Source organism: Dipodomys merriami, unplaced genomic scaffold (genome assembly GCF_024711535.1).
Source record: "Dipodomys merriami isolate MVZ:Mamm:240054 unplaced genomic scaffold, mDipMer1.0.p SCAF_30, whole genome shotgun sequence".
Classification (NCBI taxonomy): domain Eukaryota; kingdom Metazoa; phylum Chordata; class Mammalia; order Rodentia; family Heteromyidae; genus Dipodomys; species Dipodomys merriami.
Genome location: NW_027204493.1, coordinates 19,267,537 through 19,283,973, shown reverse-complemented (window position 1 = coordinate 19,283,973; position 16,437 = coordinate 19,267,537). Strand labels below are relative to the sequence as shown.

General features: G+C 35.1%; 1 protein-coding gene across 1 annotated transcript in view; it reads right to left on the bottom strand.

Moving 5' to 3' along the window:
* Positions 1-16,437, bottom strand: part of Zswim6 (zinc finger SWIM-type containing 6) — a 195,912-nt gene that overhangs the window by 46,298 nt on the left and 133,177 nt on the right. The window contains exons 3-4 of the mRNA XM_070041243.1: positions 10,056-10,204; positions 5,461-5,611 (exon numbers count right to left, since the gene is read on the bottom strand). Of these exons, the coding sequence (XP_069897344.1) occupies positions 5,461-5,611; positions 10,056-10,204 (300 nt within the window). The remainder of the gene's footprint in view (positions 1-5,460; positions 5,612-10,055; positions 10,205-16,437) is intronic.

Below are 16,437 nucleotides of genomic sequence, written 5' to 3'. Positions count from 1 at the left end.
GGTGAGTATAGCACTTTACAAGTAGTCTTGTTGATAACTATGTTATCATCAATAGTTGAACCAAATGGGAACTCAAAGCAAAAAATCTAGGTCCTGTGCTATTGGTCTAGTATCTCATCCTTTTAAAAACTAAGTACAATGAAAAATACAATTAGAATGAAAATCTTACACATAATATTTTGGTAATGAATATCCTTTTCCTTTGTCTTTCTCCATGCTACTCCTTTCTGGATTATTATCACTAATTCCTTCTCTAAAACTCACCTCTGAACACCTTGTAAAAACTGTAAAACTGTATTAAATTCAGTGCTATAAAAACCTTTCTATTAATTTGTATTGAAATTATTCTATCAAGGTATCCTCAGTTCATTATTGCTGACTTAATTTATCATATTTCTTAATGTTTTCATCTCTACTCCTTCCTTGCCACCAGTACTGCCACCAACAGTAAAAATCAAACATCAAACACTTTCATTCCTCTGGACTACCAACTGAGAGACCAAGCTAAGTGCTAGTGGCTCACCTCTGTTATCCTAGCTACTCAGAAGGCTGAGGTTTGAAGATCTCAGATCAAATCCAGTCGGGCAATAAAATATGAGAGACTCTTAGCTCCAATTAATCAGCATAAAGCCACAAGTGGAGGTGTGGTTAAAGTGGTAGAGCACTGTTCTTAAGCAAAAAAGCTAAGAGAGAGTACTCTGGCCTTGAGTTCAAGCCCAAGTATGGGTGCCCACCTGTGCGTGCATGCATGCACACACTCCCTCTCCCCCCACTCACACAGACTCACCACTAATAACATATAGGGGGTAAATCTGTAGTCTCTTTGTACCTATAGGAAGATAGATGACAAGCAATCCGTTTTATGTAGTTCAACAGGAATACGTTGTATATTCAGTTATCTGGAACTATCCAAGTCATGGGCATCTTTTTGTTGCAACAAAGTTTTGAAAATTGCTATTTTCTACAGGCATTAACAGAGAAGTAAAATTCCTTATATGGCAAACAACTTTGGAATACTTTCTAGGTCTCAACAAGAAGCAGTGACTTCTTAACCATTTACTAACCTTCACCTACTTTTAAATGTGAAACTAAAGGATTAGATACAGGCAGTAATTCAGTCTACTGCTTTCAGAGACCTAAGGAGGCATTCCCTAGAAATTTCTCCATGATTATTTCCACAGCAGAACATTTAGAATTTTATTTCAGTGTACACAAAGACCCTACACTAAATTACTCGAGTATCATTTTTGAACGTGTGGCATAAACATGTATTTTCTACCTTTTTTATAAACATGGGTAGATGTGGAAACCTGATGACTTGTATCTGAGATGGAAGACAGGACAGCATTTTGGGTCTATGGAACAGGTAATTTTACTATTTTGTAAGACATATAGTCCCAATAGATAGGCTGAGTTTGCTACCACTGAACATAGTAAAATTTTTCCTGATTCTGAAAGTCTTAAGGCTGTGCGTTATAAAATCTAGCACCTGCCCCTAGAACATGGCAGCTATTACGTAATTCTTACACTGAAATTCAAACTAGAAAGAGACATCTAATTATGACTCTCTCTCCCTCTATGCAAAGGTATAAAGAAAAAAATCTCTAAGAGCTACCATTCTGTTTTATCAAGTAAGTGGACTGAGTAAAGATAGAACCTTGTGATGATAACTTAAAGTTTTCCTAAGAAACAATTCACATGCTACAGAGTAAAGCACATTACTCAGCTCAAAGAGAAGGCTAAACAATATTATGTAACACCTGAAAATTAAAATTTAAGAATTTTTTTCTGTGATAGAACTGTAATTAAATTGTATTGAACTGTTTCCTCTAATGGCAGCCATTTTAATTACATTTTAATAGATTGGCAGCCACAACTTATAGTTTCATGAAGCAAAGTAAAATTACAGTTTAGGAAGACATTTAAGAAAAGAGACCCATCAGTGCAGATGAGAGGTTACAATATATTCCCTCATCCCTGAAGACCCTCACAGTAATTAAGTATATAGAACAGACAGCCATTAGAGCTAACAGTAGGTGTGCTTGCCACCAATCAGCACTAGATTATTCTTTGAATCCATAGATCTGCTTTCCAGAAAATATGCACATCACTAAATAAGAACTGGAGCTTCCAAAACATATGTTCTACAGCTTCTCCCAATGCATAGTTTCTATCAAATGTGCAGCCATTACACCAATACAATGAGACATTCTGTTTTAAGATTGCATTACATACTTTTTCTTATAACTATTTCTTATGGAACATTATTCATCTTGAGAACCCTGCCGTATGTTTGGAAAATGAACATCATTTACACAAACTAAAATTAATATCTGAAAACTGATTCATGTACAAGATAAATGCATCTGCAAATGAGATGCAATAAACAAGGATCTTAATAGTATGCATCTGTATCTATTTCATATGCATCTGTATCTATTTCATACTACATTATGAAAATCAGAGAGTAAATCACGAAGATTAACTCAGACCAAATGAATATCATAGGCACTTATATTAGAAAAGAAGAACCAAGAATAATCAGTCCCTTTGTTAGCTCGAGGATGGGGAAGAAAATGGGCCTGTGGCTATTACATACAAGTTTTCACATATCAAAACAGCTAAAAAAAATTAAACTAATTTAAAAACAGTAACACTTAAATTTTTACAAATCACATGTAACCAAAAAGTTATAAATCTGGAGGAGAGTTATCTGGTACTATAAGAAGATTTTGCAGTCTTCTGGCTGACAAACTAATCAGTCCAAACCTCACTGCCAAGAAGCAGAGTGACTTGGCTAAGACCCTCTCGCTGTACACTTTCATCACATGAAGGCTTTCATGCCAAGAACTTCTGTATTTTTTTCCTGGTGTATTGGCCATTGCCAGAAATGGACTCATAGAATCCACTGGTGCTAAGGAGTTAAGCATCTGAGATTTAATTTAACAGTTTCAGCTTTATTAAGCTGTCACAGAGCGGCCCCACTTTGATAACAGTAGCTGCTCCAATTATGGCTTGGTTTAGGGTTGACAAGTATAATGATTCATTCGTGGCACATGAGAAGCAATAAAAGGTTGTTTTGCATTACAGCTTTAAAAATGTGGGCACTTTTTTCATTTAATTTGTCACTTAGCTTTTGCTAAGAGGACATTTAAATTGCAGTAAAAGGCAAATGGGGCTTTTAGTTTAAATGTAATCCCCATATTTAAATGATCTGTAATGGTGCAGTGTTGGAGTGGGAACACTATTGTCTCACAGTGGGTCCTGATGGTGACATGTGACATTTGTATTCAGGTCCTGTATTATCCATGTGGCTAAAGGGCTTCCAATTTCATTTCACAGCCAGAAGCCTGCAGAAAACACCAATTAACTTGCAGATCCCATTTGCCGACAAAACTCAGCCTCTTCTCAATGTCTGGCATCTGGCAGTGCTCAGCATTTAATTCCAAAGCAGAGCCTTGAAGCAATGTGAGCCCTGTGTAGGGGCACAAAGTCAAATTCTCCCATTTTATTAGGAAGCAAAGCCTTTCTTTTGTAATCTAACTTCTAGTTAATTTTTTGGTGAATGAATATTAAGATGTGAAAGCTATTGTTACTTCTATATGGGATTCTTCACAGAACTTATATCCCTTTAATATAGTAAGTGACATCTGCTTACCAGCAGAGTACACAGAAACATTTCTTACAGCCTAATAATGACTGGGAGGGAGGTATTAGAAAGAAGATACCAGACAAAAATTTGCTCCTCATCCTGACCTGAAATCAAATAATTCATATAAAGATTAGTTCTTAATTAGCCTAAGGATATGACTGAAATCAGCTGGTAGAAACTTTCACCCAATCAGAATTTATATTTCTAATTGAAAGGCTGACAATTTTCAAAACTAACTTGGAATAGTGAGTTGTGACTATGAATCACATGTGAACAGTCCAAGTCTTATTTGACACTATCAGTTGTACTTTTTTCTTAGCCAAAATATCCAGATGCTATTTTCTTCCTAATCAGTTATTTGTAATTCTGCTTTCTAAGCACCAAAGCTCCATTAAATTTTATTCATGTAATAGTAATCCAATACTCTTTCTTTAAATGATCCCCTTCATTATAAATGTTAATGCTTTATAACTTTATGAACCAACTAGTCAGCTCAACATATAATACAGAAAGACAAACTACAAAGGATTTACTTGGGAAAGTAAATCATTTAGTATTCTATGATAATGTGTTTTTAAAACATGTACTACCCTTGTGTTCTTACATTGTATCCTCATTGCAATATATAAAAACTATCTACTATGTTTTAAATTGCTTAGGAGAGAGACACTACTACCATTATTTCAGGAGGCCAAAGCCAACTACCAAGATTAGGCCATTACAAAATACTTCTTAAGAAGTGCTAGATTAAAACATTAACAAATATATCAATCATTTGACAAATGACAAATACACAGAAAGAATCGAGAATTTCTATTCCTGAATACATATACTTACTAATATGGGAATACTGATGTCAAATCCTTACCAACTTGTTGTATAACCCTAAATAACAACTTACAGAAGTCTCCTGGCCTCCCTGAATTCAGATTTGTCATCTGTAAAACAGTTCAACCCAAAAGTCTCTTCCAATATGATCACAGATAACACCTCTTCTTGGTGTAGTCAATAAGCATGAAGTGGGCCGTCAATGGCCAAGAGGAACTTCATTAAGAAAATAAATACATCTAGCACTTTCCTTTCATGAAAATATGATAGGCAGTGACACATATACTTTTTAAAAATTGGTATTTCAGAAAACATCATTTTGTCACTTACAGAAAGACAACATCATCACTTCCTCAACTCAGCAATGAAAACTGAGTGATGAGAATCGCCCCAACAAAATTCTCAGTGTTCTTTTAATGAAGAAGTCTACAGGATTTCTTATTTTTTTCCCCAACAACATGGTACATTTGTGTATCTGTAGCCATAAGTGTTTAGGAAATAATACATTTTAGAGTTTCCTATATATTTTCCATTCTGAAGGTCAAATGTTAACCTAAATCTATAGTGGCCACAAATTAAATGAATATCCTACCTATAATTCTGGAGAGAAGAGAAGCAGAATCCAAATTTTAGCTAAAACAAACGAGGAACCATCTCATTAAATAAAAGATATTTTAAAATAATGTAGCTCTTTTCCAAAAATTTAAAGATATGGAAAAAAACCTTTAAAATTCTTCATGCTCTTACTTTTTTCAAGATCAGACAATTTCCATACCAAAATGCTTCCAAAATTGTTTTATGCAAATGCTAGCCCTGGTTTTTACTCCTCCTATTCTTCCAACCAATGTTTAATGGCAACAGGTTCATAGATGAGCATCTGTCTTCAGCAATACTTTGACTACATTCTTAAAACATTCAATTATGGTCTCCTCATCCACATATAGCTTAATAGTAACTTGTCAAAAAAGGTATTTATTTACCTAGTTCATCCCAGAGCTGCCTGTATTTGTCAGTCATTGCTGTGCCTTGTTGCCTCCAAAGTGACAAGCGAGGGTCAGCCATAAATTGCTCTGTGATCAGGGTCAACATGCGGGCCCCATTGGAGTCCCTCATCTTCAACATTTCCCGCACCTAGTGGGGAAAACAGATAAAAGAATTTTTTAAAAAAACTCAGATATAACATAGGAGATAAACCCTATATTGTGTGTGTGAGAGAAAAAGAGAGAGATTCTTCACACCCTCTCAAGAACTTCCTCTTAAGCAAACCAAGTAGTTAAAAACCACTTTCTACGTTGCCAAAATTTAAACAGAGAAATAAACATTCATCACTTTATTATGCTTGTTTCCCGAACTTTCTAATTCCAAACAAGTCGTGGTTGTGTTTCACACATCTCATTAAAGTTAATGATTAAATTGTGTTTTCATATGCCTGGTAAAAACATGTTTTTGTGATCTGTATCAAAGCTTCTATCTATCTAAAACAAGTATATATACAAAGCAGGCGCGCACGCGCGCACACACACACACACACACACACACACACTCTCTCTCCTCTCTCTCTCTCTCTCTCTCTCTCTCTCTCTCTCTCTCTCTCTCTCTCTCTCTCCAACAAAAAAGGTAACTAGCCAGGTTCATGATTTGACAAACCATAGAAATGAAATATGGCACTGGAAACAAGTATCTGAACCTAACTAGTTTACCAAAACAGGTTTTAGCAAGGTGCTGCTGCTTCATAGGGATGAGATGGCATGATTTTGCTAGCTTACAGAAAAATCATCAAAACAAAAATCACAAACATATGCCACCTTCCTGCCCTCCAACTGATTGTACCTTAGCAGAACCTGAAGCATAGACTACTGAAAACTCTTTAGTGATCTTCTAAATTGACCTGAATATGTTACAGCTTTGAGATAGGAAAATTAACCAATTTAAGCCACACAATTCAATAGTTCTTACTATTCTCCCAGAGTTAGTCCTTTAGTTTTTGAGAAAATTAATAAGTTCAACAAATTCTCTGTCACTAAACTTTTAATATAAGGAGAAGTAACACAGTCATTCTTTACTATTATGGGGAACTAATTCCAGAACTTCCAAGAAATACTAAAACTTGCAGATGCTTAAGTTACTTATAGGAAATGACACAATATTTGCATATAGCCAATATCCTCTCTAGAATGCCTGTGGCAATACTTTCACACCCAGATGTAAGGGTGTTTAAACACAGGGCCTCATGCTTGCCAGGCAGGCATTCTACAGCTTGAACCACTCTTCTGTCCTTTTTTGAACCACTGATTTTTGAGATGAGTCCTCACTTTCTGCCTAAGCACATGCTTATTTCATTCTGTATCATAGCTAGGATTACAAGCATGTGACAAGTGCTTCTAGCTCTTTAATGAAAAGGAGTCTCACAACTTTTCTGACCGGGCTGGTCTTGAACCTTACTGAATCTTCTCAAACTCAGCTTTCTAAGTAGAAAGGATTACACATGAACCACCAGTACCTAGATTTAAAAAATAAATTCTAATATGATTTTATTAAAATTGTAATATTAGCATTTTAATAATATTAATTGTACAAAGTCATTTTCCATATATGATTAATATACTTTGACTAGAGTCATCCTTTCTTGTTGTCCTTTATAGCTTAGAGAATAATGACAAGAACAAAGAAATCTATATGTAGCTGGGCGCCAGTGGCTCACGCCTGTATAATCCTAGCTACCGAGGAGGCTGAGATCTGAGGAGCAGTTCAAAGCCAGCCAGGGCAGAAAAGTCTGTGAGATTCTTATCTCCAATAAACCACTAGAAAACCGGAAGTGGTGCTGTGGCTCAAGCGGCAGAGTGCTCGCCTGAAGAGCGCAGGGACAGCACCCAGGCCCAGAGTTCAAGTCCTACGACCGACAAAAAAAAAGTCTTCATGTTCAATACATATGCAACCATCATCATAGGCCAAGCTACATTTTTCAGTCCACAATTGGTTGAATCTGTCAATGCAGTACCTGTGGACTCAAAGGGCACAGTAATAATCACTCAGATGGGAATGCTTTTGCAATGGTAAGAGGAAATAAACAGGGCTGTAGGTAACAAGCCTCTCTCTATGTGAGTAATCCATAAAGCGGAGTGATGACCACTGACTTAGTTAAACTAAGTTAGTCTCTCAAGCTAGAACCTTAAGCTCTCCCTATTTCTCTTGTGCCACACTTCCAAAATAAAAGAAAGCAGAAAAGAAACACAAATATAAATCTTAGTGGGAAACTATAAATTAATCCATCTATTCCCAATCTGCGTACTGCTATATATGTAACAAATAAGAATCCCAACAGAACACCAGTTGTCTTTGTGGGAAATTACTGAAACAAGAAATTTTTTTCAGGATTCTCTGTGAAAGGTAAAAGAAAGAAGAAACAGCAATTGCAGTAAAGCAGCCCAAGTTTAGGAGATCATAGGTCCTCAGAACTGAACCTAAACGAATAATGGAAATTCCTCAGCCATTTGAGAGTTGAGTCTTGTAAAGAACTCACAAAGGTTGTGCTTCCAAGAGGGTTGTTTTAGTAATTCTACAAAGTTATTCCCAATATGAAAGCACTATAGTCAGAAACAAGTGAAGCCTGGGAGGAAAAGATGGAGTAGTTATTTACTGGATATTGTGTTAAAAGTTTTATATACATTTAGAATACCATTTAATCCTCAAACAAATATGGGAAATAAATCAGGTTATAACTGCCACTTATGAATTATAAAACTAAGCCTCAGAAAAGTTAAATAACTTGCCCAAAGATCAAGGGTAACAGCCAGAATCAAAACCCCCATCTGCTGTAACAGATTATGCTATTTTCTAAAATTAGATGTTGTTATTACTTTTCACATGGCATCTAGAATATGGATAAAATATAGAAGGACAAAAAAACTGGCTACTCTAGACTGATCTAATAATATATGTTTTATATTATTTCCAGTTGGTCAGTGTACTTTTCTAACATGAGAACATATGGAATACTTCCCATGTATTTGAATATACTTTATAGTACATTTTACATCATCAGTTTATCAAAAGGTTTAATTTAATGTTTTTATATGTATTTCCAATTACTAACTGGGTAACTTATTTACTAACTGGTAATTTATTTCATAGTAATGAAACAAATGTTTTATTATTAAACTTATAAAGTACAGCACTCTATTCATCCAACTCAAGAATGTCTATTGCCTACAGGTAATACCTTTACAGACTGTTGGCTGGTATAACATGAATCTGAAGTATCTGTGTACTACCAAAGGATGATTAAATCATGTGTGAAATACTTACAAATGTACTTTATTACAAACTAATTCTTGGGAAACTGGTAATCCACATATGGCCTACATATTTCCTGGCCATATCCAGTCATAACGTACCCTAAATATTTTTAAATTAAAAACAAAGAAATAAGTGCAAAAACTTTTAACTATTGTGAAGACTAGACAAGACATTCAACAAAAAAAGTACCAATGAACACAATTATCTGCTCCCTTAATATCAATTTTAAGCTGGGCTTTGGTGGCTTGTGCCTGTAATCCTTGCTACTCAGGAAGCTGAGAGCTAGTACTACAGTTTGAAGCCAGCAAGAGCAGGAAAGTCTGAGACTCCTATTTCCAATAAACTACTCAGAAAAAAGCCAGAGTGGCACTATGGCAGAAGTGGAGAGAGAGCTAGCCTTGAGCTAGCTTTGAGGAAAATAAGATCAGGGACAGCACTGAAGCTCCGAGTTCAAGCCCTAGGACAGGCCAAAAAAAAAAAAATCAATCTTAGTACATTACTTATAATGTAATAAATGACTATACCCCCAATGAAAAACATACTGCTATATTAATTATTTAGAAAGTCATTTTATCCAGTTTCTAAAAAAAAATATTTCTAGTACTAAAATAACTACATAAAACAACAAATATGTATTGTGTTTACAAGAAACCTCTGGCCAAGATAACTGTAAGCTTTAGGCTATCAATTGTTGGTGGTGAGAATGAATGCTACACAGGATCACTTAACATCACTTATCAGGACAACTTTAGAAAGTATGTCACTAAAAAAAAAAAAAAAAAAAAAAAAAAAGAAAGTATGTCACTATCACTTTAATTTTATAGGTGAGGAAACTGACTTAAATAATTTGCCAAGGTCTACATACTTAGATTAGAACTCTAAAATCTGTATGACTCTAAAAGCCATATTTTTATGGAATATAAAGATGCTCACATGATTAAAACAAATATATAAGGTATATTAAAGAACATACTTAAAATGTGCCTCTTGAAAAACTGATTATAAAAAGAAAAAGATAGCATGTTAAATAATAAGCTACGTATTTTGTTTTTACTATTAAATGATTATAATTCTCTTAATAGAAACTGAAAGAGACAAAAAAAAAAGGTCCCACATTTTGTCAAAGGTCACTTAATCAAATGAAACCTTGCATTGCACACAAAAGTTTCTGTTTCATTCACTTAGACTATGTTCTCTAATTTCAAGTCCTTATCCTATTATAAACAAAGATCTTATTGTACACAAATACAGAGATTTCTTTAAAAATAAACAATCATACCTTGGCAAAGAGCAAATTAAGCTGCTTCCCTGATCCGTGGTACCCGCCCTGGGAAAGGAACAGTTTAACCTGTTCTTGAACCTGCTCTTCATCTAAGTGCCAGCAGTTTTCATCGTCTATACTAGCACCTGCTGTTGGATCAGGAGCACCTAGAAAGAAAAAAGCAACACATGTGCTAGATAAAAAAAATCTATACTCCAAAGATTCTGATAACAAACTTGAAAATGATTAAGATTGTCTATCTTTGCCTACACATTTTTAAAGCCAATCTTAATTTCAATTATACATACAAATTATGACTGAAAGTAGTCATTCTTTTATTTTCAAAATTTTCCTGATCTGCACTAAGCCAAATATAGATTACTTTAGAACTGAAATATTTCTATATTTAAATTTAAGATTCTTTAAAGAGATGAATTTTTACAGGTTTTCTAAAGAATTAACAAGTTACAAAAATGTCTTATTGTAAATAGTGATATTTATTAAAAATAACTATGAGGGCCTGCTAGAATGTTTTCTAAGACATCAGAACTCAGCAGAGTATTTCACTTTTTACTATGTTAATTCAAGAAGCCCTCACCATTATCTGCTATTGTAAAAATGCTGACATAAGTCTTTAGTTGCAGAAAACTGAAGATTATAAAGGGAAATCAAGCCACATGGGAACAGGCAGTGCAGCTGTTGTATTACACTAGGTTGTAGTATCACCTTGCCAAACTGCATAAATATTTTATTGCTGAAGTACGCGCAAAAGATAACAGCTATGTAATAAGCTCTTAGCATGTAGACTATATTAGAAATTAAACATAGGTAAGAACTAAGTTTTATCATTTGCTAATAAAATACATTTAAATGGTATTTTAAAGCCTAAGACTTACAAGGAATCGAAAAAAATCTAAAACCTTTTCACTTTTAATGTATCATCTCATCATCAATTTGTAGGTATGATTTTAATATAGTTTTCTTGTCCTTTGATGAGGTAATGCAATCTCAACTATCCAAGGGAAATAATCACTAATATCTGCTTAGAAACAGAGTCTACAAAATCCTAGTAAAGGAAGGCAGGGCAAGAACTTGATTTTTAAAAAAAGGGTTCATTCATTCGTTCATTCAGCCAGTCAGCACAATAAATGAATATCTGACAGTGCCTGTCTGCTTCTTTCTAGACTTAAGGATAGAGTAGTACTCAAAATAGACAGAATTCCTGATCTCATCAAATTTACTGTCTCTAGTACAGAGGCTTGCAAAGTTTTTTTTAAACAAATATCCAAAATAAGAAATATATTTCACAGCATGTTAAATATGTTTATGCGTACTTGTGCTATTAATCTGAAGGAAAAGCTGAATGGAAAAATATTAGCCCTACTTTAAGTGTACAGCATGATATTCTCTCTCATTTTTTTAAAAAGAATCTGTCAAGTTACACACCTATAATTCCATCACTTGGGAGGCTGAGGCAGGAGAATGTCAAATTCAAGTCAGCCTGGGTTTCACTGTGAGATCCGATCTCGTACCTGTTGCAATCTTTCAAACATAACTTAATTGCAACCCACTATCTGAAAAACACTGTTGTATATGAGACAAATAGTAATTTAATAATCATACGACTATGTAGAATAAATATCTGCTTAGAGAAAAAAAGCCTGGGTCCAGAGTATCTATCAGAGACCTCTTAGTTGGTCTTCAAATTGCTAGGGTAAGACACCAAAGAACTATATATCTTAAGTGGATTAAACGTTAACTAAGGGAAGAGAAATGAGGGGACGATTTGTGAGACCAAGAAAAGAACAACATGGAGGAAGTAAGAAACCCAACAGTAGAGGATGAGGGGAAGGCAATCCTACAGAAAGAGAAGCCAGACCCTGAAGGCCTTTGTTGCTGAGGAGCTTAGACTGGGCTTTTTGTCTTTGTTTTTTTGTTCTTTTTCCTTGAGAGTAATGGATGGGAAGATTATCTAAAGTGGAAGAACACTAGATCAGAAGTCGAGTATGTATGTCCTACAGGCGTATTAGAAGGCCCACAAAATCATGTGTTTCATTACAGGAGACATGCTTCTTGTTGACTTCTACTGACCCATTCATATGTATTGATAATTTTGTAGGGCTCAAAACTAATGTTATAATATCCAAATTGCCTTAGAAGAAAAAAAAAGTTACTTATTCTGCAATGAAAGACAGTGTGCCTTATATGAATCCGTTTCAACACTCCTACCATGAAATATTAATTATGCAGCCAAAAAATGAATGGGAGAGTCTCTATATGCTACAATAGCAAGATGTCTAAGATATATCATTGAATGAAAAAAATTCAAGGAAAGCAAAAAATATGAAAAAGAACTATGCAGATGCTATTTTAAAAGAATGAGCTGGGCGCCAGTGGCTCACGCCTGTAAACCTAGCTACTCAGGAGGCTAAGATCTGAGGATCATTGTTCAAAGCCAGCCCGGACAGGAAAGACTCTTATCTCCAATAAAACCAGAAGTGGCACTGTGCTCAAGCGGTAGAGCACTTGCCTTGAGCTGAAGAGCGCAGGAACAGCGCCCAAGCCCAGAGTTCAAGCCCCACAACGGAACAAAAAAAAAAAAAGGAATGAGCAAGCGGAGACTAGTTTCCCCAGAAATAAGGAGGAAAAGGCTGTTCTAAGTAGGAACTGGACAATTAGGCATATGTCCAAGCTCCATAAGAGCAAGGATTTTATCTGCTCTGTTCACCATTAATTTCTTCCAACAAACCATTATCAGGTAACCAAATACTCAAAGGAAAGGAATTAAAGGAGAACAGAAAAGTGCATGGAACTATTTTCTTCCTAAAAAAAGGACTTTATATGAAAGGATAAGAAACACTGGATAGTATCCTGACACATAGGACCTTGTTTCTCCCTCACAGTGTAATTCGGGTTATTATAGATCCTAATGCCCATTCCACAGGAAAAACAAACTCTGAGAGGTGATGGCTTGTCCCACAGCAACACTAGCAATTTCTTTCTCCTGCCAATGAACATACAGATACATTGGACACTTTGGAAGCTACAGTTGAACCCTAAGGTCATCAAAGCATCCTTAAATCAAAGACAAATTTTAAAAACAGTATGTTTTCTACTGTAAGGAAATTTTAGGCTACACAATGCTGCAAGGAGTAAACTATTAGGTCTGCAAATTTATCTTAGAACAATTTGAAGTCCCTAATTCACTCTCTGATTCTAAGGACATTCTCATTATACAGCCTTCTGCAGAAAGACAACTACAGAGTCTTTATATAAATGTACGGGAAGAAACTTTCTAAACAACTACAGAATCTCAACCTTTTTTTTTTTTTTGGTCGGTCATGGGGCTTGAAATCTGGGCCTGGGCGCTGTCCCTGAACTATTTAGTTCAAGGTGAGTACTCTACCACCTTGAGCCTCAGCACCACTTCCAGTTTTCTGGTGGTTAATTGGAGATAAGTCTCATGGACTTTCCTGTCCAGAACCTCTATCCTCAGATCTCAACTTTTTATTTTAAATTCTTCAGAACAACTTGGAATTCTCTGTAAATATGATATACCTTATATCTACTTCTTAAGGATAATTTCAACTAGCTACTCATTATTCATTACCACTGTTCTTTATGATAAATTGAGATAACTAAACCCAAGTTATTAAACACAATAGCTAATTCCCCAGATTTTTTGTCTTTTCCTTTGCTTGTTTTCTGTTAGGATTTCCATCACAGAAGAGAATTCTTAAAGTTATGCCCTAGAGCTGCTTGGCCAGAAGCTGTGTGGTGTTGGCTGAAGGCATTCAGCTGCTTGGGCCAAAACCTTTTAAGAGAAATTTACAGCACAAAAATACACAAATATTGTAAGTAGATCTAAATTTGAATTGGAGAAAAATCCAAGTATTCTCTTATGGCCTGAACTGGCAAAGTGGTCTACATTCACATACCTTTCAATACTCAAAATGCTCATTCTTTTCAAGCTAAGAGTAAGAAGTAACAGGAAGAAGAATCCAGGGAATGACTCAAACTAAATGGTACATTTTACCTTAAAGCCAGAAAGGGTTCAAAACATTAATATACACTTTAAAAATTTTACATTTTGAAATTGCTTTCATAAATCATTTAATTTACATACTACAGATTCTGGTTTTTGTCCAAGTATCTGACAATAAACATACAAATATATAAATGATGTGATTTTTAAGAAAATTGTTTTGGGTTTTAATTTTTTGGTAAGGAATTATTAGAATTCACTTACTTCTTCAGAGTATTAAGGGAAAGAGTGAAGGCACTGACAGAGAAAAGTGGCCCATGGTTAAATTTCCCCACAAATAATCCATGAAGGCTACACAGAAGTTGAAAGCTTAAGCAGGTTTCTGAGCCAGCATTCAAATTCAGAAGATTTCAATTTTAGGCACAGTTTAGAAAAATTATACATGCTCTGGCAAATTACTTAAGCTCCTAAGGTCTCCATCTCCTTAACTTTAAATTCTGTATTTGGGGATAAAAATTTGGACAATACATATCTGAAGTCTTCTGATGCACTGTAGAAGATTCCCAATTTAGCTATAAGTATGAAAGCAAAGATAACTAATGATGATAAAGTAAGTATTTGCCCTACATACTTCTCAACATCTTAAGAGTGTAATATGTGTGCTATACATTTTAGACCAGGGAACTGTATTTCTACAACAATCTTCTGCACAGCCTAATAAATTCAAGTGCTGAACTTTAATGCTGAGGCTCAACCATTGAAAACCTAGATGTTTTGATTATGTACAATAAAGTGCTGCCTGAGCCTTATATAAAATATAAGGCTTACACACTTTATTTCTACTTGGTAATGGAAAGTATAATCATAGACAAACCACTTAGCATACAACTTTAAAACAGAAATGCAAAGAAAAACATAATTCATGAATTTGTACTTTTGCTACAAAATATGCCCAGAGTTGGGCAGGTACCAGAATCACTATATAAACTCAATGTCCCATTAAAATGTTTTAAAACATACTCACTTTTTATATTTATAATTATAAATGCTATAATATTTACAACTGTATAATTAATTTCTGTGGGAATTTTATTACTGAAGCTTATTCTTCAGGTTCAAGCCTTAAGGGGAAGTGAAATTATCTAGAAGGGAAAATAGTGAAACAATTTAATTGTCTCTCATTCCCAGACAGAGATGTGTGATTTGGATTCACCTTCTACATTTGATAATGTGACACCACAGGAAGGCAAAAAGGAATCCACAGACACACAGACAGGAAAAACCACTAAGTCTTTATCTACTGATGCTTGGGTTAATTTTCACTTTGTTTATCCCAATATCAAAACTTCCCTATTCCAACTGTTCTCTCAAAAAAAAAGCATATCAAAATTCATAAGGCACACTGGAAAAATAGATGCCAAGTCACTACCTCAGACCAACCAAATAATAAGCTTTGCTGGGAACAAAACATAGACAGACAGGTTGGGTTCTGTTTTAAGAGAGAATGTTAAGTGCACTGGGACATTCTACATGTTAATAATGTGAAGCATGCAAGAAGCTAAGAATCACAGAGACACCACTCCACTGTGCTGAATAAAGCATATTTTAAGACATACCTAAGGAGGTGACTGCTTTAAGTCATGAATATACTCACATTTAAGCATTAGACAACACCAAGCCATTATGCACATTTTAAACTAAACTATGCAAACATGATCACACAGATTTAGGCTGCTAATGCAGGGTGAGAGGGTAATTCTCTTAATTTACAGGAGAAAAAAAAAATTTTTTTTTTGGTCCGGTCGTGGGGCCTGAACTCTGGGCCTGGGCGCTGTCCCTCAGCTCTTCAGCTCAAGGCTAGCGCTCTACCACTTGAGCCACAGCGCCACTTCCGGCTTTTTTTTTTCTTTTTGCTTATGTGGTGCTGAGGAATCAAACCCAGGGCCTCGAGCATGCAAGGCAAGCGCTCTACCACTGAGCCACCTTCTCAGCCCCGAGAAAAAATTTTTTAAAATCATAGTAAAAGTCTTTTGTTAATGTGGCTAACATCTTCATCCTCACCATGACCTCTGTCTATAACACTATCATCTAATTAATGCTTTTAAATCATTTATACTTAGTTGCAAAATTCCTTTTGATTGGAGATGTCAAATTCAGTCTATTTAGGCAGAATACAGTAGCAGATGTTTACAATGCAGATGTAATTAATTTAGTCTCTTTGGGGGGGAACCTACAGAAGAATGCTATCTTCGACAGTTTTAGTGTCTGCTGTTAAAGCTAGAAAACATTATAACAGTCTATTCTTTACAAAGGCGTTGATTCACCTGTCTTACAAGCTAAAGGCAAAATCTTACATCATCTATTGCACTGCAAGAAAACAGGCAAGATAGCAACTTCAGTGATTCAGATTCAGTC